The following is a 26,467-nucleotide window of genomic DNA, read 5'->3' as shown; positions in this document are numbered from 1 at the left end:
ATCCCTTTCATGACCAAGAATTGTAGCTTACATTGCCCACCGTTTGAAATCAATGCAGAATGTAGAGCATGCGTTTCCAACCACACAACCACACTTTGACTGACACACATATACAAATGTCCACGTTAGAATAGTGATAAAATCGTTCCACTATGGTGACATCGAATAATTTCTGATCATTGCAGCTCATAAATCACTTTTCTGTGGGAGAGGGGGCGGGGTTTGTCAAGGGCTTGTTCCCCCTTCAATGCATTGCAAGGTTTAAAGAGTGATTTAATGTATGGGCATGTTTATGGTGTAACCTCCAACCTTGTTGCGCTTTTATGAGTGAGGCACTTTCATGAGTGTGGAGTAAATATTTGTGGAATGAGTTCATGGAGGGCAGGCTTTCACAGCCCAGTCCCTGGCCAAAACCCCTGTCTCAAACCGCCATGCTGGTGTCACTTCCAGCTGCTGGTTTAATCTAACATTATTTAGAGAAAAGAAAGTTCCTCAAATGATGCATATTCTCAACTGCACATTGGCAACTCCTAATGCAAAGCATAACTGTGTGTGGGTGCACACCAATGAGGACCCATTGCCCACTTTCACAGACATTTAGTTTCTTGGTCTCTCTTGGAGTCTATGACAGACTTTATCACATTATGATTTATTCATTATTTACTTTAACCAGTGCCAATTTTCTATATATACTTTTATTTATTTATTTATTACTATTTCTCACTTCTTTAAATGTATTGTGTGGGTTTTCCTCATTTATTTTCTCTCTATATGTCCCGCCCACAGTGTAAGAAGTAGGTGAAGAATGCATTGCTGTAAGTATCAGGACTTGTGTATGTGACTAACATTTGAACTTGGCCTTGAACTCTTTGGGCAGACCTGACCGCTACTCACTTCTCTGACCAGGATATATACGGTAACATGAAGCATTAATTAACATTAGTTAATGCCGTTATAACCATCATTTTATAGAATTCACAGAGGTGGTAGGGTAAGTTGGTTAGTGTCAACTTTAACCCTAACACTGTTAAATTAATATTATGAATACTATTAATTTAACATGAACACCATTAGTAAACAATTCCATTAGTTAACTTTTAACTGAGTTAATGCTTATTACTGTATGAACTAATGTTAATGAATAGTTAATGAATCTACCATTATTATAAAGTCTTAACCCCTGATATGCCTCCCATACGGTGCGAGGGGTGGGAAGGACACCTTTGTTTTACCATCGGTGTAACACGGTCCACTGATGTAGTATGATCCACGTGACCCACTCACCTCCCGGGTTTTCCAAGCTCGGACCCGTATCCCATTATACCCTGCAGCATATACAGCAAAGCATGTGTTGTTCTACGCTCGAACAATGGCAGCCTGATAGACATACACCGTACAGTATGGGGATCTGTCAGGCGGGAGGTCACTTTTGTTATCCAGAGGGAGGATGAGAGACAAGAAGGCACATTTCTGTTTGTCGACTTGTACTTGTGAAAAGTACTCCTTTTAATGTAGTGGAAAGAGGGCACCTGTACTCCTCATTCTACTCGGAACATGTACTGAACCAACGGAGGAGGTATGTAATTTAGCCAATTCTTATCAGATATCCAAACCGACTGTATGTCCGGGGGTTTGGGGTTTTATAATCATCAGCCCAGCCGGTAACAGTTGACCGGCGTAAGAGCTAGCCTCCTCATTTGCCTATTAGTGCCCTCTGACCTCCACCGTTGTCCATGCGTTTGTGAAGTGGAGCTTAACATACTGGAGCATGATACATGGTGACGGGAGGAACCTGAGCGGGGGTTCAAGTAATGTGTCTTTAGTTATTGCCTTCTCCTACTCTTCATTCTTCATGAAACTCCTTCAACTACTTGCTGTCCGAAAATAGGCAAACGTGGATACAATTTAAAAAAAAAAAAAAAGAGACTGACCCTAAAAACACCTCCTTACTGGAACCGCTTATGGGAGTTCTATTTGAGACGTTTCTTTTCCGTGTAAGGGATAACGTGCAAGAGAAAGAGAGATGGACGACAGGAACTGTAAACCCTGTAAACGACGGGAACTCTAAACCTGACTTGAACTAAGCGAAAAACCAAAGGACACAGAGAAAGAGAGAAACGCAGAGAGAGAGAGATGGAAAAAGTTTTGTGCTTGCAGGGCCATTTGAACGGTTAGCTGTCTACAACTTAAAGCCTTGACTCATCCACTCATCCTTTGGCAGCCAAAAGGGGGGAGGAGGAGAGAGAGAAGGGTGGAGGACACCGTCCGCCTCAACACGTGCCGAGGGTCCGGTTGCATTGCCCTGGCCTTTTCTCGGCACACTTGTCCCAGCTGGTCGAGGGTCAAAGGTTGCGACCCATGTGAGCCGAATGGGTTCATGATGAACCTGGCCTGTATTTCCAATGAGAGAAGTCATCTGTGTGACTCTTAAGTCCAAGTAGCATCCGACAGCTTAAAAGCGGCTCTTTGGTTTTCCTGAAGACTTGATGCTATTGAAGAGGGTTAGTGGAAAGAATACATCATCTTTTGTCAGTCAGACGTATGCAAGCGTGGCCATGAATATTTCAACAGACGTTTCAGCTCTTCAGGATGAGGATGCATCCACAAAAACATCTGTGAATGTCGATCACACCCAGTTGAATCAAAATGATCACTTTCCATAAATGTATCGATTGAGGATTTATCCTCCCCACGGTTTCAACCCTATTGCAGGAAGTCCATCTGGGAAGATTAAAAGAGATGACATGAGATTCTGCCAGGAATGGGGAGAACCACTACGTGTCATGGCTCTCTCATTAGGCTCCTCCCTCCTAGGCTGGCCGTCCATATTTACCTGATGAATCACACCGGGGGATGGATGGCTTCAATCCGTCCAGCTACCTTCAGGAGTTCCCCGGGAAAGGCGGGAATCATACCTGGGAAAGGTATGATCTTGAGAAGTTTTAATAAATAGGATATTACATTTTTTCTCTGGAACCCCCCCTCACATCACACATAAGAAACTCTGCCTCACTCCCGACATTCAAAACCCAACTCCAAACCCACCTCTTCAGAGCACCTGAATGGTACCCGTGCTTTAGATCGGACCTTACACCTCTAGTCTGGCCTTTTCTTCCTTCAATTTGTGTCCGCCTAGTCTCACAAACCAGTCTGCTGCCAACAGACAAGTTCAAACCTGGATGAACGGGGCATTCGTAATTGATTGGTGACCATAAACTCGGCCAGCAGTAGCAAACTGTAAAGAAAAAAGAGAAAAGTGTCTGTAAAGGTTTCAAATCAATACTGTTGGGACTGGCCACTGTACAAATACACTTATTAAAGTCCCCTCTGAAAGCTTCATCCACGGGAATTAGCTTCTACCGTCAAAAATCTCCGTAATGAAACAGGAAACAAAGTGTAACTCCGCCCCTTGCATATCATGGATTACCGGCCCTGGCTCTGTGTCGTCTGACCCCAAAGGTTCTGCTCTAACGTAGCAGGACTTTCAGATCCCAGATGAGTATCCACCATACCACTGATATTAAGCATTTTGAGCATGCTGATGTATGCGTTGATGTAATTATTAGTACGTGAATGAAACATGTATTTATGTATGTTACACGTCATGTGGCCTAATATGAATATAAACATAGTTTCAAACCGAATCACAGGCAAAAGAGGGACAGACACGCAGGCAGGCTTGACTTTATTTTACTCTCACTACAGTAGTTTAACTCTCTCTATCAACACTCCCCCCCCCCCCCCCCCCCCTCCCTCCCTCCAACCAAACTGCACACACACACACACACACACACACACACACACACACACACACACACACACACCGAGCCAGACGGGTCACGCGGTGGTTCAGTGTGAATGTTATCGAGTCCCTTTATCAGTGTCAACGGTGGAGGTCATTGGAGGGATAATTTCTATAAGATTGGTTAAGGGGGGGGGGGAAAAGGCTGATACGTCACACAGTCTCTCCCGTTCGCTCGTTCTCAATCCCTCTCAATCAGTCCTACTCCATGCACAGGCCCTCCCCTCTCGCTGGGAACACTGGGAACACTGGGAAAGGGGGAGACGAGGTGACCAGGAGGACGGAGCGGGAAGGAGAGGAGGAATGCTGCAGACGATAAGAGGCTCAAGGGATATTTGTACTACATATTATATATATATATATATATATATATATATATATATATATATATATATTAGTGTACTCAGGTATGCACTTGTTGGTACAGGTCCAAATACACAAATAATTCTGCAATATCTATAAATTATAAGAAGGTATAACTTACCTGCATATATTAAAGGCACTTCATGTGATAAATGTGGTCATCCCAAAAGTGATACATTATCAACCGATGCAATACAGGGAAGAACGATGAGGAAACAAAACCATTGAGGAAGATGTGTGTGAGGAAAAAACAGTTTATATCGTCTATGTGTCATGGGGCGGGGAATCGAACTTCTGATCCATCCAATAGACTGGTTCCAGTTACGTGTTAGTATACATGTGCCCATTAAACAAACAGGAATGGTGATACCTGCTCTACAATATCATCCACAGGTGGTAATGAGGAGGATGTTTTTAGTGCCGGTAACATCTCATTAAAGAGGGTGTGTGTGTGTGTGTGTGTGTGTGTGTGTGTGTGTGTGTGTGTGTGTGTGTGTGCGTGTGTACGTGTGTACGTGTGTGTGTTTTGCAAGATTCTTCTCGTCATAAGGTCAGCAGAAAGAGGGCTCAACACAACTGTCAGTTACACAATGTATATCAGCGTCCCCCAACACAAATACAAACACACACACATGCACACACATATAAACACACACACACACACACACACACACACACACACATAAACATAAACATAAACACACACATAAACACACACACAAACACACACACAATGAGTCAGCAGAAATCAGAGCTTGGTGACACAGTTGATGAACCCAAATGTTATTCTTCAATTAAACAGAAGACATACAGTATATGGGGGCCAGGAAACGTCCTCCAGCCTGGCTCAAGCGTCGAGACAGCAATAAGAAAACGCTCTTTCATGATAGTTTCAGTTGTCCTTTTTTTTTTGTCCTGCTTGCCTCGTTCTTTTATTTGCTTTATCTAATTCTTATTGACCTTGTTCTCTGCCTTCTCCCGTGTTCCATCCGATTTGATATTCGAGGGGTCATAGTGTAGGCCTATGTAGAGATATGGCGAAGATTTCTTTCATCATTACAAGTTTTTAAAAACCTTCTAAAAACGTAACAATTTATTGATTTTCCAGGTGTACATTGTGGCGTTCCCGAGCACCGGCAGAGGGCATCAAAGCTTTGAGCGAGTCGTGTGATAAAACAGATTTCTCTGAAGAGAATGTAGCCGGTTCTCGGGAATTCGCGTGAGCACAATAAGTGGTAGGATTAGGCCACTTGTTTGGTCGAGATTGTTCACCGTTGTGTTATTGAGTTTGGATTAATACCGTAAGTACAACAGACGCGCGGAACACGGCGGTATAACAGTCGCGCGTGTTCATGAAGTTCATTCAGTTCATCACACAACTGCGACTATCGCAACAAGACCCCATCGGGATAAGTACAACACACGGGTCTATTACTGAATCTTTAATTCCTCTCCTTTAATTAGCGATGCCTCTTTTTTCTCACAGGTGGCCCATCTGTGAGCCCATACAGCAGACCCTTTTTCCAGATCACACAAAGCTGCCGTCTGACCGCAGCCGACAGTTGCGCACAGAGGTACCGTATGACTGCTTGAGCGGTGGATGAAACATAGCCCGGCCTGCGTTCCAGGACGCACGCACGCAGTATACGTGTCCGAAAACACGGTCCACCTTATTGAAGTGCGTATTCCGTTGCGTAATTCGTCTTCTTTTACTGTCATGACACCAACGGATGTGGGTCTAGTCTGGTTCGTGTTTATTTTTTATAACTACACTCACGTGGCTGGCTGTGTTTAATTGCAATGTATATTGTTGTTAAGAATTTGCTCTGTGATTAGGTATGTTTTGCGTTCCTATACTATTATTTGCCCACATAGGAAAAAAGTAGAAATGTCCATGAATGAACAACATTTAACCCACGAGGATGGTATATTTTGGAACTCAATGAGAGCATAATACAACACCAGATATTCACCGAAATTCACAAACATTCGGCCCTTTGAGGCTTTAAATTCGTGGTTTACAGTAGCCTCGCGCTGTCGATCGCCTGTCAAGGCGGTATGACAGATCTCTGTGAGGATTTGAAATAGACCGAGAGCAAGCAAAGGACACGCCCATCTTGAGTTTTAGAGCCAATCGCAGACGTTTCGCGGAACGTATCATGGAACGTATCATTCCATTCAGCTCCAGAGTCTGACAGCGTGAAACGGAGCTGGTCGATTTTTTAAGTTAACGGAGAGAGAAGACACTGCAAAGGGGCTGCGCAAAAAGGAGAGCCAAGGAAAAAAGAAACACAGGGTTTGAGCAACTTGGGCAAAGTTTGGACGGATATTTTGGCACAATACAACGACTCAGCATATCTGTACACACGTTCAAGGAGTTCAAGTTCCAATGGACAGGCATTTGGAGACGCTTGACGCACTAAGCATGGAATTATTTCTGTAATGTGGATTGCTATTCCCCTTCAAGAAAATGATAGTCTGCTTCAGAACAATGTGAAAAGATATGCGTCCTGGATTCTCGTGTTTCTGGACATTTTGAAAAATATTGGCAACAGTTGAAAGGAAGGCATGCGCAAAGGATTTGCCCCAAACGTGGGACCAGATTTGGACTATCAGTCACCGGTTCCTTATTTAGAGACCTTTTAGCAGTTCTATTTTTGTTATTATTTGAGTTCTACACTTCATATTTGTTACAATTACCACATTGGTTTGTTGGATTTTCCGCCGTCATCTGCCATTGGATTTTCAACCATGAACTTGATTGACAGTTTGACGCTATTATTTTTGACGCTGTCAGTTGTCAAGGTGAGTTAAGATGTCACAGCATGAACGTGGGCACGGGACACTTCGTCTCACAGAGCAATATATATAAAGAAGTATATATATATTTGAATATCTGAACAGGCCTATTTATGACTAACGTCCTTGTTCAACTTGATAGGTCATTGCTTGTGTTTAAACAACGCATTGGGTTGATTGCGAGGCCTGCACTGGACCACCTTGGAGATACTGTTACAGTTTAAAGGCGCAGGACAACATTCTGAATTAGCCAGAACATGTGAGCAAGTTCACGACTGGCACAAGCGCGAATCAAAACGGACAGAGTGTAGCAGCGTGCACACTGCACAGTGTGCCAGCCCGTGTACCGAGGCATGCACTTTCTTTTTTACTTCAAACGTTAGCCACATCGAAAAGCCAAAAAATGCCGGTTCCCAAAACCTTTCTCAGAAGTTTTGGACTGTTTCATTGTTGTGATCGAAGCTTTCAGAGGAAGCCTTAAGACGTGCGTGTAGTCACACGCTCGATGACTGAACTCTTTAATAATTGGGTGAATTGAAGTCAGAAGGAAAACTATAGATATACACTTGAGATACAATGAATATTAAGTTATAATGCGTTGTATTATGTATTGCTTGCGGTTTAGGCTATGCTTCAGTAGCCCAATAGTAGACTGTCATAATGCTGGCGTTGGATTATCGTCACTCAGCCCGTTAGCAGCTTCGCACCGGTTTCGTTTATAAGACCTCTTTAGAGCAGGCAACAGCGTTTTGAGCACACAGAGGTCGGGCCCTCTCACGCCACCAAATGGGTGGAGATTTCAGATGCAGTGACGCTTATGATTGGACTCCGTGGACTGTTGCGTTTTTTTTAATATTTGATACGACAAATAGGGAATGCTTGTCATTTGGCTTCTAGTTTATACCAGCTCAGATTCTAGTTGTCATTGTTGTGCGTGCGTGTGCGCGCGCGCGTTTTTGTGTGCGTGTTAATCACTGCGTAAAAGCGTGTCAAATAATTAATACTGTCCTCTCGTTGCACTTAATTGAAACCATTATGTATGACGTCACTACAGTCGTGTAATATGGCACGCAATACATATTTGCGTCATCAACTATCAATACAAGATAGTAGGTCCACCTCTCTTGTGAAAGTTGAGAAATCCCCGGGCGAAGGCCTATGTGCCCTAAGCACACACACAACATCTAACATCGAACTTGTGTGTGTGTGTGTGTGTGTGTGTGTGTGTGTGTGTGTGTGTGTGTGTGTGTGTGTGTGTGTGTGTGTGTGTGTGTGTGTGTGTGTGTGTGTGTGTGTGTGTGTGTGTGTGTGTGTGTCTTTTTTGTTCCTGCAGAGTGCCCACATACCGAGAGAAGAGGGGAGAGGTACAACCGACGGTAGGTGTTCAATGATGCACCGTGGGAATACAATGTTCATTGGGTTTTGATTCTGGCTCGGCGCCATGCGCCATGCGCTGTTGTGTGAATCACCTTTACAATCTAGCACTACTGTCGCCGACTGGTGGACAACCGTGGTAGTTTGTTCTCCCCCGTCTGTGTGCATTGTGACCACCAACTGCAAAAGTGTTTCAGCTCTTGCAATCGCTACTTACATGTATTTGTATTCACTTTTATAAGTCAATTATTATTGTATCCCATACTTTAATTTATGAGCACACCAAGTGTTGGACAATTCAGTGGGTGAGCTACACAATCCAAATCCGGGGGCTTCTTTTTGTTTTGTAATAGTCCATAGCAATAGCGTGTGTTATGATAAGTGAGCCCTGGGGGGGAGAGAGAGATATGTGCTCTTCTTTGGCATATCATAGTGGTTCTGAACAGCCTATTTCTGCACAGAATTTTCTTTTGATAAATAATTGAGAGAGATGAGGTTACACAGTGTGGTAAAGTTACATATAAAGAAAGAGGATTGGGCCTTGGTGTGCTTATTTAAGTGCGTACTACACTGTCGGCAGCATAGGGAAAACCTTTACCTAAGTTGACTTGATGTGCTACCGGAATGATCAGCGTGTGTGTGTGTGTGTGTGTGTGTGTGTGTGTGTGTGTGTGTGTGTGTGTGTGTGTGTGTGTGTGTGTGTGTGTGTGTGTGTGTGTGTGTGTGTGTGTGTGTGTGTGTGTGTGTGTGTGTGTAGGCTACACTTCAAAGATAGGTTATAGGCAGACGAGAGATGGACAGACACAGCCAGAGTAGAGATAGACAGACCGACACACAGACACAGATCTGCAGCTTTCTTTCAGACAATATCTACTCATTAGGATATGTATCTAAATATATATATATATATATATACAGATTATGCAATATATATTTTATATACTGTATATATAATACTGCTCCACCCCTTGTCTCTCCACCAGTCGTCCCCTTTATGGAGGTGTACAACAAGTCCCAGTGTCAGCCGCGGGAGGTGCTGGTGGAGGTGCTGCACGAGTACCCCGAGGAGGTGGAGAACATCTACATCCCCTCCTGCGTGGCGCTGCGGCGCTGTGCAGGCTGCTGCAGCGACGAGAAGATGCAGTGCACCCCCACGTCCAGCCACAACATCACCATGGAGGTGAGCGGCCGCTGGCCTCACCTTGCTTTGGGCGGAGGAGAGTGTCTTTAGGGTGGAGGGAGAGGACCCCTTGAACCGCCGGCCACCTCTTTGTTTTGTTTTGGGTGGTGTTTTTTTTTTTGTTTGAACCGTTCGGCCGCAGACATACTTATTTGTTTCGTAATGGCCTGACGTCTTGCCGAAGGATAATTCGGATTAGTAGCGATGAGGAGGGACGTAGGGTTCTGTGTTGTGATCCGTCGGAGCACAATTTGATCGTGGCCATGTCGGAATCGCCTGACGTCCCTGGCAAAGGTTGTAGAGCAGCTTTGTGGATTACATTTTGATGTTAATGTTTTCTGATCATTCTTGACGTGCATTTTTGAATCAGGGAATACTATGATTGGGGGATTGTGTTTTAAAAATAGTCCGAAGGTAAATTTCCATTTCATGTTGAAGTTTGACATGGAAGGACGCAGTGTAGCGCAAACCTCACTCGGTAGGTCATAGGTGAGCTGTTGACGTGACCGTTTCTAGGGTTTTCATTGGATTATGGCTCGAGGTGGTTTAGATTATAGCGAGACACCTTCCAGATGCCAGCTGTACTCTTACTGTAAGTAAGAGCAGATATTACATACTTTAGGCGAGATGAGGATTTCTTGTTGTTTTAGTATTTCTCCTTCATTTCCCTCTGTGGTCTTTCCATTCCTTAGTCTCTATGCCGATATCAGTAATTGCATTTTAGAGCTGTCACTCACCACCGATACACCTGGTTGGACCTTTCAACCCAAACTTTGTACCTCTGTCTGTCAGAACCATGGAACAATTCCAGTCAAGACTGGCAAGCTAATCAATTTCAAAGGCAGAAGTCCTGTGTAGTTAATACCCAACCAACCCTTGATTTTGTCCTGCAGTGTCTTTGTTAAACTCTTTCCTCTTTGTTTTTTTATTCCACAGATTAAAAGAATAAAACTGCACAGGCAGCAAAATAATTCATTTAAGAGTTTTGCAGAACACATCGCATGTGAGTGCAGGTAAGAAACCCGCAACACATAAAAACACATATTTATATATATAATGTATGTTTATTGAATTATGAGCTGAACCTGCTAAGGTGCTGTGCTACATAATCCTTTGTTTTCATTCCATGGCATGTGGAGGTATGTTTCAGCGCTTGGTTGGTCAGATAACGTTCACTATTGATCGCTGGTCCAAGATAAACCCATTGAAAAGCATCTCACCCTCAGAATGCCCTCCAACGAATGTCTCTCAGTTTGTGTTGGCGAGACCAAACGATTAAACTACTACGCCTCGTCATGAGTCACTTTTGAGCTGTGAATGGGAATGGGCTCTATTGGCCCATAAGACAATAGCCTAGCAAATGAGGCTTTGTTTAATACAGTGGCTTCATGTGGCTAACAAAGCTCACAGTTAAGTCATTAAGAGATAGCATAGCTTCCTTACAAAAAAATAGCTCCACTCTTTAGCCACATGCATGTATTCAGGTAGTTTATACTTCAGCTGGATATGTTTTAACAGTGGCAAACAGATTTGGTCATCGTTTATCATCAATGCGCGATGCAGAAATCCTGTTTATTTATTTGTGCGTGCGTTTATTTCACAGGGCATCATGTACAATGCAAATATCACCAGAGTTAGCTAGAAGCTAGATAGCAATAGCATCTGCCATTCCCGGGCTAGGGCATGTACATACCAAGAGCCACAAACATCTCCATAAAATACCTCAATACATGAGGCCTTTATTGAGAAAATAATTACAATTCCATATGCTCTATGCATTCATAGTTCTGAATATGTATGACCACGATTTTGCATATTCATCCGTCTATTTTTCAAGCCAATCCAATACTTGCCAGCTCTGCTAACCGAGTCAAATGGAAAGCGTTCAGAGTCTGTGTGACCTTCTTAATAATACGTGTTTCCCAACACTGTTGGCTTGCCAATGTGTCCAGGGTGCCAGCGAGTTATTGCTTCACAATCTATTACCCACACAGAGCAGACCTGACAAATTGTGTGTGTATGTGTGTGTGCATGTGTGTGTGTGTGCGTGCATGCATTACAACACATGATTGATGACAATGAAACAATAGATTTCATGCACTTCCTCTGGTTTACTATCTGAAAGTGTTCGCTTGAGTTGTATCTTTTTTTTGTCTCATGTTTGTTTTTGTTTTTGTGTCTGACATTCCACGTGAAACCTATCCCAGCACAGACTGCGAGTATAATAGAGTCAATCTAAGATTGTGTAATTTATCAGAATGCACACTGTGCAATATCGTTTTAGCTAAAATGAGGCTGATAAAATCATGGTTCAAGTACCTGTGTCTGCCAATCCACAATCTTAACGCTCCACTAATCAATGTAACTCATTGAACACACAAATTGTGAACACTTGCTATGAAAAGGCTAATTTATCCATGTCTTAAAAAACAATAATGACATATTCATTGATAAATATCTTTTGTCGATGTTTGGTGGAAATCTGTTCGCTAAATCTTAGTTGTCCACAACAAAAATCATAAAAACAACTAACAAGCGGCCGTACTTGTTAGTTGTTTATTTACAAGATTGTCTTTGGAGCTTTGCTTTTCCTGTCTGGAAAACAAAATCAAGGACCCAAAGACATAATGGATGACATAATACGTCAAAAGCAAAGCACCTTTGCTTGTTTTGACCAGCGAGAGTGACAAGCGTGTTCTTCTCAGTGCTAATCTTGATATATATCTTGTTTACTGGAACACAATAAGAGTGTGTGATGTAACATCATCCTGCTTTTATTCTTGTCTTTCAGACTGCTAAAGACAGAAGTCATAGAGCAAGAAAAGTGAGTACATTACGTATTTTTTATGAAGATCCATTATATAAAAGGCTTTCTGGTTTTTCTCCTCTTATAATTGAATTCTTTACTTTTTCCCGAGTCACCGTCATCAATTTTATTGCTTGCCCGAATTTGGCAGCATTCCAAACCTATTCCTGGCTCGACGGATTCTTTGTCAGCCTCTTACCGTTGCACACAAACACACACACACACACACACACACACACACACACACACACACACACACACACACACACACACACACACACACACACACACACACACATAGGCTCTCGCTCTCTCTCAAACATACAAACACACACACACACACACACAGGCTCTCTTTCACATGCACACACAGACACAACCACACAGACGCACACACACACACAAAACCGCACAAACACACACACTAACACCCCACACACACATACACACACACACACACACACAAATACAGGCTCTCTCCCTCACACACACACACAGACACAACCACACAGATATCACACACACACACACACACACACACACACACACACACACACACACACACACACACACACACACACACACACACACACACACACACACACACACACACACACACACACACACACATATCTGTCACCAACAGGGAATTAAATTTCAGGTCATTGATAGCTGATAAGATCTTTGTCCTAGCTTTAGTTTAGTTCCTGTACACCTTTGCTGCATTTATCTTCTTGTTCTATCTAACCTGACCGTTTAAGGATCATTGAGCTGTGGGAAACCGTGTAACAGTAATGACAACCAATTGTACCTGTTTAAAGTTAAGCATCTCCCACTTAACGTGAATGTACATATTCCATTTCATCCTATACACCATACTGATGGTACTCCTGATGTTTATCAAATGTGTCCATTTCAAATGTGTTACATCCATTACAGCAGGACTATAGATTGATTTATCTAGCGTCTTCATTAACAAAATCTGAAACCGTCTTTACATCCATGTTAAAGAAGTCAAAAAGCCTTTAAGGCCTTTTACTCCATTGGCTATTATGAAATCTTCTCTGTGAAACTTTTAGGAAATTATTTTTAGGTTCCTCCTAAATTCACTTGAAATGTTGAAAGCCTTGCTCTAGGCCCGGTACCTTTCCCTTCGATCCAACACATGCGGGGTCAATGAACCTTCCGTTCTCCTTTTCGCAAAGTTCACATTTCTAAAGCCGGTTGGACAGCGTTTTATTTCCACCCTGGCTCGTCGTATAGATAAGCCTGCACTTTCGAGACCCTTCCTTTTTAACGCCATCTTAAACATTTACGAGTCGGCTCTTTTGCTTTGTGACGCTGCTGGCCTTATGGATGTTCTCGGGGTCATTCAACCTCTGTTTTTTGCTGCTACTACACTCTAAAGTGTTGTCTAACATCGGAAAGCCCTGGCAGAGAAGTGGGCCCCCCCCCAGGCCGGGGTTGATCCCAGAGTCAGTGCGCAGTCAAGCAGTGAACAGATAGTTAAACAGTTTGACTGAGTGACCATACCAATGTGACCAATGTGACCCCTTACCATTGATCTGCCCTTTATGTGCAAGATGGCCAGAACATCAGCTTCTGCCCTTGAAAGGCCAAGCTTTCCTTCCTTAACTCCGAAGGCCAGCTGCTATATGCTCTTTCCATGGCTTGTTTGGAAGCAGTGTTCATGACCAGGACGGTAAACCAGCCTGGAATTGAGACTTTGTGCAAGTGCATTCAAATTCAGTGGCAGTTAGAAAATGTATTACATTGTGTCTTACTGTAAATTGATGACCACATCATGTTATAATGCTTTTGGTGTTTCGAGATGATTCCAGAATATAGTTCCAGGGCTATAGTTATGACGGCTTTGTCCTGGTCAATTTGTGACTCCCCGACAGCTAACTACAACCAATTACTCAATGACTGAAGAATGACTACAACTATAGTAGAACTTTCTTTGGCATTGTTTCATTAGAATAAATAATGTATGGTTGACAACATACACTATTTAGCAAAAGAGCAATCTGAAATACTTGACAAATCATTCCATAAATAACGAATGCTAAACTGCTTAAAAACATTAAACATCATCAATCTAAGGACCACCACTGCTTCCCTCCATTTTGTAACATCCACTGAACCCTTCATGTCTTGCCAGTTTGAATCGTGGTAAGGTATCACTCCACTTGCTCTCCTCGGCATCTCAGCTCTCTCTCTCTCTCTCTCTCTGCGTTGTCTGCTGTTCTTCTTTTCCAGAAAGCCCAAAGGAAAGCGTAAAGGCCAAAAGAGAAAGCGAAAGAAAAACCGCGACCTAAAGAATCCTGACGTGTACGTCAGCTCTGCCTTCTCGCCGTACCTACACCTGAGTGTGGCGCTTCTCATGATTAAGCTGACCTGGGAAGAGGTCACAAGCTCACTCTGATCAACGCCGTTCTAATCCACGCATTAACAAGCAGCCTCATGCAAATTCTTTTTCCCAGAGGTGTCATCGCAGGAACAACACAGCTACTTTTATGTACCAGGGCCTGAATGGTAGACTTATCTTCGCTAGTGTGGACCACTACCCGAGGATGAGAAATCATATTAGGTGTTAGTGAGCGACTTCTGTGTTTGTGTTCCACCGGGACTCCCCTGGGAAAAGGATCTATTAGCATGACGATTGGTGATGGTGTGAACGTCAAACCCACTCACTAATCTTGTCTCGTCCAGTCATCCGTCATTCCCACACACTGCCACCATAGCGATGTCTCATAATCAACCCGAGGTAAAGTGTCAGTGAACCCAAACTCGCCTTTGAATGCCAATACGTCTACTGATGATCTTCAACATGGTGACCTATGCCATTTTGGCACTGTTACTAAAAAATATAGCGTAATTCCGAAAAAAGTGGTGTAAAATCTGATGCGTTTGCCAGTCTCCGCCAACCAGTTTGTTAACCTTCCACCCTGCTCCGGACTCAAGTCCCGTTCTTTTTCGTGGCGTCCAAGGGGCTTTTTCGATGGAACTTGGACGGCAGGACCTAGGGGCACCGGCGCCTATTGGGGTACGCCAATGCCAGAGTTTTTAATGACATGAGGAGTTCTGTGTGGGCAGCGGTTGATGTTGATGGCCGTGTCCAAGAGAGGGTTAAGCTTATCGGACACTTATCGTGCAACCCCATGGTGTGTGGCCCATTTTATTTGCAACATCGCTCAGTATAACGGTCCCACTCAGAGATGTGGACTAGCTTAAAAATCGTATCACAATGTTGCCATTAGCAGGAACCTATTGGGGTTTTAATCAAGATGAAACGTGGGGTTCACTGACACTTTAAGATATGTCGGCTAAGCTGGGGTACGTTTTATTTTGTGTTGTATGTGATGTTTGTTCGCAAAATGCAAACGCAATACTAACATCAAAAGTGTAATAACTTAACAAGAACATCTTCTGGGCTCCAGCACCACTAACCTGCGCCACGTAACTGCATATTTATAAATCCCTGTCTTCCTCATTGGTAGAATATTAACCAGGCTCAAACAGAAGTAGAAAAGAAGGATACACTTTTTTGAATTGTGCGCCCAGCTCAGCACCTTGTACCAAGGTGTGTCGTGTGTCGTGCATCTTGTATCCGAACCGTATTTGCGTAACTTTCACGCCTGGCATCTAGCATGAAAAGGAAATCCTCCCCTAATTTCCTCTTAAACAGAACTATGGTGGACAAATTGTAGTCTTACAGCTTACCAGCATTAAGCCAACTGCTGCCAATAGCATTCTGAATAAAAGTGTAATTTATTTTGACGTCATGCAAGCATACTGTCTCAGGGCTCTCAACCTGTTTCCAGCGATCAGATATTGCATCCCAATATGTGAATAAAAGTGCTATTTGCAACACCAGTTTCTGTAGCACCTGGTCAAAATCCAGTCAGCGACGGACAGTTGGATAGCATTAGACAGAGCCAGCCAGTTTTGAAATATGCAAACATGACTAACCCTTTGCATATGTTGAGACACAGGAAAGACGCACATATACATGTATGTATTCTCGCTTCTCCAATCCTTGAACTGTACTACTTCCTTTACCCCTCACAACCACTTTCACAACCTGTTTATGGATGCGCGCACATCACGTCTTTCTAACCGTTGGCTTAGAAAAACGGATGGGAAAAATCGGAACAGGGCTGGACAACATTGATGTTTGTTTGATTTTGCTGTAACAAAGTGAACATTTAAATCTCTGTTCTGACATCGTATTTCCAACACCACGGTAGAAATTAAGCTAATGAGCCACTGGATGGTTAGAGAGTCTAGAAGAAGCTACAGGGGCATGAGACACCTCATAGCGTCCGAACATACTGTATGAACCAATGGCCAATAGAGAGAGAGTCAGGTTTAGGGCTGCAACTTATGATTACTTCCAACTGTAAATTATTCTCTAAAAGTTGAACCCGAGTTCCCAGATCCTAAAGTCCAATTTGCTTCCTTTTTCGGAAAAAACGGTTAAGGAAGACAAAATCTCAGAATGATCTGAAACAGGGTATTTTGGATCTCTGAAGCCCCCCCAGCTCCACGTTTAGCCCTTGGGTTGGATAAATGTCTGAAACAAGTCATTTTCAATAAATCTCAATTCATCTTGAACTTGAATTGCTGGTCAAAGAATCAAAACGCAAGCCGAGATGGGATACGCATGCACATACCTTATATAGAAGTAGCTAACTAACAGGAACCGTGTACAGATAACCCATAAGGAATCCACCAGTATGGCTTTGCACCCCAGTGACTCCAGCTAACCCTGTATCTGTGCTGGGATCTCCTGGGTTCACTGTTGTGTCTTCGGGGCTTTGCTATGTCTCCTAGCGGTCTCCTTTCTCCTCCTGTTCTTTTCATCCTCCAATAACAGGTTTCATTGCTGTTCTATCCAACATGCTGGCGTTTTTTTGTTTGTTTCTCATGCGATGTGAAGATATGACGGATAACTCGATGGCCTTTTTGATCGTTTTTGTCTTGGTCTTTGTTTTTGTTTTTTGTTACGATTGGGAGGGGTTATGTAAACCAGAACATTGTCTGGAGAAATTAGTTATTGTGTTCCACCTTTGTTGTCTCCATTGGTTTGAACCAACATAAGAGTACACAGGTAGGAAGCCTTTTTTTTGTTAAATGAAGTGGTGATGTGTCCGCCGTTGTGTGCCAGGGATGGCAGAACGGCGTCCATTCCTCAGGATGTACATTTTCCCTCTCCTTGTACGGACACGAAATAGTGTTTTAGATTGTGTTTGAAGATCGTGCCAGCATTTGTAATCCGAGCCAGCTCTCTTGTTATCTTCCTAATCTGAATCTGTTTCTTTGTGGAACGAGTAACACTCCTTCATAAGAATTTCAATAAAAGGAGAACTTGTATCATTGTGAAACAAACAGAACATTGAGTCTTCTTTATCAGATTTGGATTGCCTTACCCATTGGGCTCAGAAGGAAAACTGACTTGCCTTTCAAACCAAAACCAAAACCATACTGTAGCAATTTCTAATTCATCCAGTGCTTTGATGACCCCTTTTATAACCATATAAATGTTGGTGGACAACTGTACACACACACACACACACACACACACACACACACACACACACACACACACACACACACACACACACTTCGGTGGGGTGAGTTGCAAGATGGCGTGATGTTTGACGCATGCAGTTTCTTCCCCCTCTTCTGTATGTGTGGGAGCGGCCCTTTGTTACACCAGCTTGACGTCCGACATCGCAAAAGACACACACACCTCTCTCCAACTAACACATAAAGCTTAAAAATGGCTGGCTTTGGCCTAGCGTGTTTCACAGTTATAATCCCTCCCTCTCTATCTCTCTGTTTGTGTTTCTCGCTAGTGTGTGCGAGCCGTGCTCAGAGAGGCGAAGGAAGCTGTTTGTCCAGGACCCTCGCACCTGCCAGTGTTCCTGCAAGCACACAAACGAACACTGCAAAGAGCGCCAGCTAGAGCTCAACGAGAGGACCTGCAAGTATGTCCCGGGGCTGCATGTGTGTGTGTGTGTGTGTTTCTGTAATTGATTTATAGGGGTTGGTTGGCGTTGTAGAAGTAAAGGGATGATTATGGTTCCACTTCGACGCAACGCAAGGACCAGGCAGATACTTCGATGCAGTCCTTACCCTGTTTTGGTTCTGCATCGGGTTTCAGTGAGCGGACTAATCACAGCCCTTGCTTCTCCTCCGCCTCGACGCAAGGTTACAATTTTTGGGAGGCGCACGTCCGGCCCATGCGGTGGACACAAGGAGGGTCCGCAAGGACGTAATGGGTCTGTCAAACCCCTTGCGTTGCGTTGACGAGGAATCATAACTAAGCCTCTGAGGTGACTGTGGGACACACCCAGCCAAAATATTTCTGGGTGAGAAAAGCACCCCAAAGTCTGGATTCTACCTTTAGGCATCCCGGACCCTCATGCAATTCTTCCTACCTGCTACTTGATCCCATGTATCGAGAGGAGATCCCTTTAGGTCGAGGTTGAAGTTGAAAATAGAAATGCAGCCATTAAGTTTTCTCTGTACCTTATTCAGTCCAGATGAGAAATTAGGGAGTTTATCGAATTGCAATGTAGTCCCACTTAGTTTAGTATCTTATTTCCAGAGTCCGGACCATCCACTGCATTTAACGTGTTTTCATTTCCTTCTACAGATGTGACGCACCCAGGAGATGAGGCCGGAGCACCAAATGTTCAAGATGAAGGAATATTTTTGAAATATTTCACAGCACAGCACTTTGTCTTTTACCCGTAAATTTGCGGAAAAGTTTTTTTTTTTTTCTCTGTTGAGAGAGCATTCCCCCTGGACTGACCGCCTGAGAGCAACCGAAAGGGACTGAACGGACTGAAATCTCTTGCCGTCGCATATCTGTGTGTAAATACCACGATAAACAATACATCATTTGTATGCTGCTAAGAAAACAAATAACTAGACCTATCCGTTTTTTTTTTTGAAGATTATAAAGAAAATGGCCGCTCCTCTGCATTATATTTGTAACGAGGCTTTTAACGGACATTCTGTGGTACGCCGGTTCATTTTATGCAAATTCCTTCACTGGATTAGAGGCTACTGTAGAATAAATTTCGATCATGAATGACAGAACATGGTGAAACTGAGGAGTATGTGGGAGCGCAATCATTCAAAATGGCGGATGATTTGTTTCTTTTTGTTTCTGCGGTACAACTGTCGCTAGAACCGTCCGCTCAGCACCGAGAGACAGTCGACGGGGATCTGTGCCTCAGAGTTGACCGAGCCCTTATGAAGTTATGGAGCCTGGCGTGGATTATGAATGATGCTTTGCCAATGGTTGCTGTGTAGGTAAACGCTACAGTTTCAGATCATTTGGATCGCCATATACTTTTAAAGGGAAGTCTGTTATCATGAGAGCATTTACTGGCACATCCAATGTGAAAACCACTGACAACATCCACCTATATATATATATATATTGTAGTTTTGATTCCATTTCGCAAAACTGTGTGTTCACAAAAACGTACTGAGAAATTCTTCTTCAAAATGCTTCTTAAATTATTTGTTTCGTTGTTTCGTTGGCACAGAAGACGGTACATTGGGTGGGTGACCAGACCGTCAGGTGGCTCTGAAGTTGTGACGTAAATGCATCGACAACAATAACAGATCGTCTTCTCCATACTGTACATACTTTATATTCCTTTATGCCATAGTCCATCGTAGATAATTTATATTGCTATAGAGTATTTTTTTCAGTATTCCCTCTTCTACCTTCCCATATTTAATTGGATCTATTTATATATGCAGTGTTATGTACCAATGGTCCCCCCCTCCCCTTGTCTCCCCATGTCTGTGAGGTCAGTCATGGCTAGCATGGAGACACCATGCTTTTGTAGAAAAGAAAAAAACAACATGTTAACATTCCCTCCATGAATCCTTCGTCAAGATGGCGTCTGTTTTTTGTTTGTCACTCATCCAAGGGTGTGGATGCGTTTTTGGTATTTGAAACGTGTGTGTGTGTGTGTGTGTGTGTGTGTGTGTGTGTGTGTGTGTGTGTGTGTGTGTGTGTGTGTGTGTGTGTGTGTGTGTGTGTGTGTGTGTGTGTGTGTGTGTGTGTGTGTGTGTGTGTGTGTGTCTGTGTGTGTGTATGTTTGCGTGTGTACGTGTTTGTGTGCATGTTGAAAAAATATCAAGCAATGCTTTTAAGTTGCCCTCGACGCCGTATTGGACACAAGCATAATCTACTGTTAAATTCTGCATTTAAATATTATGAAAAAGCAAAACTTTCGGATTTGGATGGTAGAAAAAAACAAAAAACAGCATTATCCGTACCACCAGCCATTTAAATTAGGGTCATAATGTTTTGATTTTTTTTCATTAACATTAACATGTTTGTCTTTGTCTATGTAAAGTAGTACTGCATATTTATTTTCAAATTATATTGTTTTATATAAAATAAGAAGAAGGTTGCTATGTTTTATTGTGACGGCTGCATTTTTAAGACAATAAGTCGCTTATAGGTCTGATTGTGGTGTTCGTTAAGGCTAAAGTGATAGGCCTGTTGTATCATTAACTGTTACATCAATGTATTCTCTAGTCTCACAATGTGTTGACAATGTTTTGAACCTGAACTGAAGAACACTGAGAGGTTGCTAAATCGTTGGCCATGTTTGTTTTGAAACAAATTTCCACTTAGCCGTACATGCTAAATGCTTACTGATGGATAAGCCACTGGAGAGGGCTTTAATGCCACTGTGTTTAAGACCCGCTTCACTGACTCTTTATGTGCACCTGAATATGTAGCAAACCAAATCCCTATAAACCGTGGGCCCCCTTCACTCGGCAAAACACTCCAAAGAATGCCATAAACCACATAATCTGTGGTTTACCAAGAGCTAGCTAGTGCGCTAGCCATAGCCGCGTGTCTGTGGCTATGTAAACGTTAGCTAACCTTGGTCAGCGAGCGTACATGGACTTCACTGTTGATTTAGCAAGTCTATCTCTGCACACACACAGAGTGGAATGCTTATCCTATTGATTAATGTGACACTCAGTGCCTACGATTTGTTTTATGCCCAACCAACAGTGATGTTAATGTCAAATCGAATAGTTTATATCTAGTTTTATTTCATAAATGATCAATTTGACGTATTCTTCGTAAAAGTGAAAAAAAAAAGAGAAAACACAACTGAGAGATTTAATTTCATGAAATGAATAAATTTGACAGACAATTAGGTAACTAGGCCTACATTCACAATGCTTATTTGGGTTGTTTGTGTGGGATTTGTGTATGTGATATAAGGTTGAGTTGCATATTTCTTACAGCCTACCCCTTCCCTTTCATCGCTAACTTAAAATAGCCTACCTTTTCAAACGTGAACCAAATGGCACCTCAACACTCACCATCCCTCCTCTCGGCACGCATCACTTTCATCAACCCGTTTGATCAATGATTGAGTGCTCACTTAATCTCAAATTGGGGCGCAGTATGGTAGCCTGGTTTATGTTAAGTTATGTGCTGCATTATGGGATTCAGCATAGGCCCCTATTCTTATCCAACACAGTCTCTTAGGAAGCTCGTTTCGCGATTGTCACGAAAATAGGTAGTTTACTTTTCTTGTTCAACAAGTTAGAATATCGATGATTTCAATTCCTCTATGTATGGCCTTTAGACAGAAGTTGTGTGTTTTTATTAATCAGCTTTTTCTTTGGTGAAGTGAGCATAATGGAGGAGCTGAATGGGGCGAGTCATTACATTGGCTTTGTTCCCACTGTGTAGAGCGTCGTGTGTACCGAGACATCAGTGGAATGAAGAGTGTGTGTGTGCGTGTGCGTGCGTGTGTGTGTGTGTGTGTGTCAGTCAAGGTCAGAAGTTAAGTGGGACTCATGGCATTTTCGAAATCAAGATGACGTAAAATAAAGGGTTAACTTCTGTATTTTACTCTGCATTTGCAAAGAGTTGTATTTCCCAAATGTTTTCATGGGAGTCATTGCATATTGGTCCGTCATGCAACATAGACAAAATAAGGTGTTACCGAAAATCTGATATAATGGCCCCAAAAGTATTACATGGGGGCCAAAAAAGCCCTTGTTAAAATAGTTAATTTCCTATCGTGTGTGTGTGTGTGTGTGTGTGTGTGTGTGTGTGTGTGTGTGTGTGTGTGTGTGTGTGTGTGAGTGTGAGAGAGTGTGTGTGGGGCACTAGGAGCTCATGACGCACTCGAAAGAGCTTGCCCGGTAATGGTGTGCAAATCATCCCATGCTGATGTAAGTGGAAAGCGGGAATCAGGAGCCACGGTAGATGCTACTCTGTGTGATAGGCCACTGCTGCCCACTCACGCATACTACTACGGCTTTAAGAAGACGTCCGGTCTATATTTACCTTACGGTTCGGTTCCCTCCCTCGTGACACTAGACGGAATCCTGGACGACTCACAAGGTAGACGGGGAAGAGAGGGAGGGAGGGAGGTAGAGCAGCAAAAAAAATAGGAGGAATCGGGGAAAGAAGATTGCTTATCTCTTGCATCACTTTCTTATCCTCGTCATAAATCCATGACTGCGGTTGGAGTGTGTGCGCGCACGTCAGTGTGTGTGTGTGTGCGACCATTGTTTGCGGCGTGTTTGCATGTGTGGGTGAGGTCGAGCAACGGATAGAGAAAGTGTGTCTGATAACATACCCCGTGGGGTGGGCCCCCGTTCCACGTGGATCATTGTCACACACGCTGCTGTTGTTGTACCAGCTCTTGCCGCTGAGCTTTGGAGCCTGGGGTATGTGGGTATGTGGCCGGGGGGGGGGGGGGGTTTCTGTGAATGTGGATGGTAGCCAGACTGGAGGATATGGGAGCCGGACCTGGCTGCACCCACTCACCTCACATGGGGCGAGTTAGTACAGCTTACACTCATTACCGCCGCATTACAACTCGGTGTCTGTGTGTGTGTGTGTGTGTGCATGGTAACACGTGTATGTGTGTGTGTGTGTCTCTGTGTGTGTGTGTGTGTGTGTGTGTGTGTGTCTCTGTGTGTGTGTGTGTGTGTGTGTGTGTGTGTGTGTGTGTGTGTGTGTGTGTGTGTGTGTGTGTCTCTGTGTGTGTGTGTGTGTGTGTGTCTCTGTGTGTGTGTGTGCGTGTGTGTGTGTGTGTCTCTGTGTGTGCGTGTGTGTGTGTGTCTCTGTGTGTGTGTCTGTGTGTGTGTGTGTGTGTGTGTGCGTGTGTGTGTCCTAGGCCTCTGTCCTCATCCTTGCTGCCCATGCCTCCTGCGTGAGTTATTTAGAGTGGCAGGATGATGTGGGAGGTAGATGAAGGTGCGGACTCGGTTGTAGGTTGAATCCACAAGTACAGTTGTTAGTTTAAGATATCCCAATGAGCGCTGATGCTACGTTATGGCCCGCCGTTACGATGGGGAGGTGTTCTCACCAATGACTTGATAATATGTGGCGTGTGGAGTGTGAGAGGATTGGAAATACCGTTATTTTGAAGCTCCCTGGACTCCACCCAAGGCAAAATGCCTGACATTTTTCTGATCGTATTTATCATAACCTACCATTCAGAGAACATCTTCTCAAACGGAACAATCCAAAATGTAATCGCACGTTTGGACGCGAAAGACGAATGCACTTTAGAAGAAGTGCTTTAGCAAATCTTTGTTATTGTGGTTTGGATATTAGTACCCAATAAAAAAAGAAGTCGGTTTGATCTCGTTCTCAATGAAAATCAAAGGCAAAACGGTGTATATATAAAAATAACTGTCCTAACTGCGGACGTCTCCATTGTGTAAACATCTTCGCTCTCCCTCTCTCTGCCTACCTCTCTGTCTCTATCTCTCTCTCTCTCTCTCTACTACCCGCCAAACCATCTGACCGGGGATGAATCCTGCTCTCGAGGTGTTGGATGAAAGTGAGCCAGTGTCATATTTTATGACACGGGAGTGTACACAAGGTGCCATGTCAGCATTGACACAGTGACACGTATGTTCATTGCAAGATGTGTGTGTGTTTGTGTGTGTGTGTGTGTGTGTGTGTGTGTGAAAGAGAGAGAGAAAGTGCAGAAGACAAAATTGGAGCAAGAGGGAAGGAGAGATGGAGAGAGAGAGGGAATGAGAACAGCTGGTCAACCAAAAGCGGAATCCTTCCTATCTTCCCAAATGCAACGTAACCAAACGCTAAAAATAACTCCAATAAGATAAACAACACGCTAAACCGCATTCCAAACTCCAAAGTCTCTCGTTCACTAATTTGACTAATTTAATGCTTGACCTTGACACATTATAGTTTCATGTTACGGACATATATCGCCTATACATTAGGGCATGAATCCATAAAACTAAGTGGATTAGACGTTATCTCTTTAACAGCCATATTTAAGGGGTTTTCCTGCTCGAGGATGGATGGCTATGAGTCATGATGTGGGTTGTTGGCTCTTGTCAGTTTAGATTTCCCGTCCCTCTCCGGGTATATGTTTTATCTTGTTATTATTTTTTTTATGATCTCATCAAAGATGTTATTGACAACAGTTTCGGCGGTGTGTGTGTGTTAATCTTCTCCTGTGATCTGTGTGCTGTCACTGGACAGCGGTGATTGGTAGGGCACACACCCACACACCTGCTCCAATGCTCTCTATGACCAGGGTTGAATCTGTGGGGCTTGGGTCACACGTGCAAACGCTGAAATCATCATCAACATTGTGTACAGTGAGTCAACCGTTGCATCCTCGTGATCCCCCACATCTAACCTCCTAAATTGATTGTGTTCTTCTGGCCTCTCTCTCTCTCTCTCTCTCTCTCTCCTCTCTCTCTCTCTCTCTCTCTCTCTCTCTCTCCGTCTCTCCTCGGTTCTCTCTCTCTCTCTCCCTCCCTCTCTCTCTCTCTCTCTCTCTGTCTCTCTGTCTCTCTCTCTCTCTCTCTCTCTCTCTCTCTCTCTCTCTCTCTCTCTCTCTCTCTCTCTCTCTGTCTCTCTCGGTTTCTCTGTTCTCTCTCTCTCTCTCTCTCTCTCTCTCTCTCTCTCTCTCTGTCTCTCTCTCTCTCTCTCTCTCTCGGTTTCTCTCTCTCTCTCTCTCTCTCTGTCTCTCTCTCTCTCTCTCTCTCTCTCTCTCTCTCTCTCTCTGTCTCTCTCGGTTTCTCTCTCTCTCTCTCTCTCTCTCTCTGTCTTTCTCTCTCTGTCTCTCTCGGTTTCTCTCTCTCTCTCCAAGTCTCTCTCTGTTTCTCTCTCACTCTCTCTCTCACTCACTCACTCACTCACTCACTCACTCACTCACTCACTCACTCACTCACTGTCTCTCTCTAAGTACAGTACTTTAGTCCACAACAGACTTTGAAACAGAACCTTTGACCAGCGTAGGCTGACCATGAGAAAATAAACACAGGGTAGGAGAAAGCCCTGTTTTGCAGCCCGTCCCGGATTTGTCCGTCAGTGAGTTGAGTCAATTGCTTCTGGCTGGCTCCGTCTGCACTACAAGATGACTCCTCCACCCTGACAGCCCACAGTCTCGCTGTTCTTGTTTCTGACATCAACTTTAAAGGAAAAAAAAACTCTTAAGGTGACAGTGTAGCGCCCAAAATGTTTAATGAGTGATTTATTTGTTGTTTATTTTTCAAACATGAGGATGAGGATGAGGATGATGATAATGATGATGATAACGAGGAGGAGGAGGAGGAGGAGGAGGAGGAAGATTTTGGCCACATCCTTCAGCTTCTTGGAACACTCTGTCCGTCCTCCGCGGTCAATGTCCTGAACTAAGGTCCCAGACAGCTTCCCGTACCCAGCCACCACTCTCCTCATGAAATCCATTCCAGTAGATATGACCATTTTTGTAGCCTCAGTAAATCAAATGCACTGGAGTGCATGAGACTTTTTTCGTCAATGTCACAGATGTAGAAAGTGCAGACCTATACTTCCTGCTGTTACCTGGCCAAGCGAGACTTTAATAGCTCTTATTTAGGGTCACGATCAACGGCGCCACGTAAAATAGCACTTGGCTAACTTCGGTGTCGACCGCAGTCGCAGTTGGCGACGCAGTGTCCGCGAGGCAGGAGACTTTTCTGGAAGATTAGCAGTTGGGCCGTTGGGATGTTGGGTGGGAAGGGGGGCGGGGGGGGGGGTAGATTAAGACATTCCCTGCATGCTCTCTGCCCCCGACCACTTAAGTCAGTTACATGTGATTACCTT

The 26,467-nt window shown here is 43.7% G+C and overlaps 2 protein-coding genes across 4 annotated transcripts in view; both read left to right on the top strand.

Annotated features, from left to right (window-relative positions):
• Positions 1-5,373: 5,373 nt before the first annotated feature.
• vegfab (vascular endothelial growth factor Ab) lies at positions 5,374-20,783 on the top strand. Of its 3 annotated transcripts, none has more exons than XM_060042178.1 (8): positions 5,374-5,739; positions 8,298-8,340; positions 9,322-9,518; positions 10,455-10,531; positions 12,310-12,342; positions 14,587-14,658; positions 18,189-18,320; positions 18,992-20,783. In XM_060042178.1, the coding sequence occupies exons 1-8, from the start codon at positions 5,632-5,634 to the stop codon at positions 19,011-19,013; spliced, it is 684 nt and encodes a 227-aa protein (XP_059898161.1). In that variant the 5' UTR covers positions 5,374-5,631; the 3' UTR covers positions 19,014-20,783. The 3 variants fall into 3 exon arrangements, with proteins under 3 accessions (XP_059898161.1, XP_059898163.1, XP_059898162.1); XM_060042179.1 differs by lacking the exon at positions 5,374-5,739 and adding an exon at positions 5,811-6,970; XM_060042180.1 differs by lacking the exon at positions 14,587-14,658 and having other exon boundaries at positions 5,383-5,739.
• Positions 20,784-22,395: 1,612 nt separating this feature from the next.
• Positions 22,396-26,467, top strand: part of LOC132450166 (gelsolin-related protein of 125 kDa-like) — a 13,007-nt gene continuing 8,935 nt past the window's right edge. The window contains exon 1 of the mRNA XM_060042181.1: positions 22,396-22,747. The gene's annotated coding sequence lies outside the window, so the exon portion shown is untranslated. The remainder of the gene's footprint in view (positions 22,748-26,467) is intronic.

This window comes from Gadus macrocephalus, chromosome 21, assembly GCF_031168955.1.
Source record: "Gadus macrocephalus chromosome 21, ASM3116895v1".
NCBI classification, from domain to species: Eukaryota; Metazoa; Chordata; class Actinopteri; order Gadiformes; family Gadidae; genus Gadus; species Gadus macrocephalus.
This window is presented reverse-complemented; position numbering and strand designations above follow the sequence as displayed.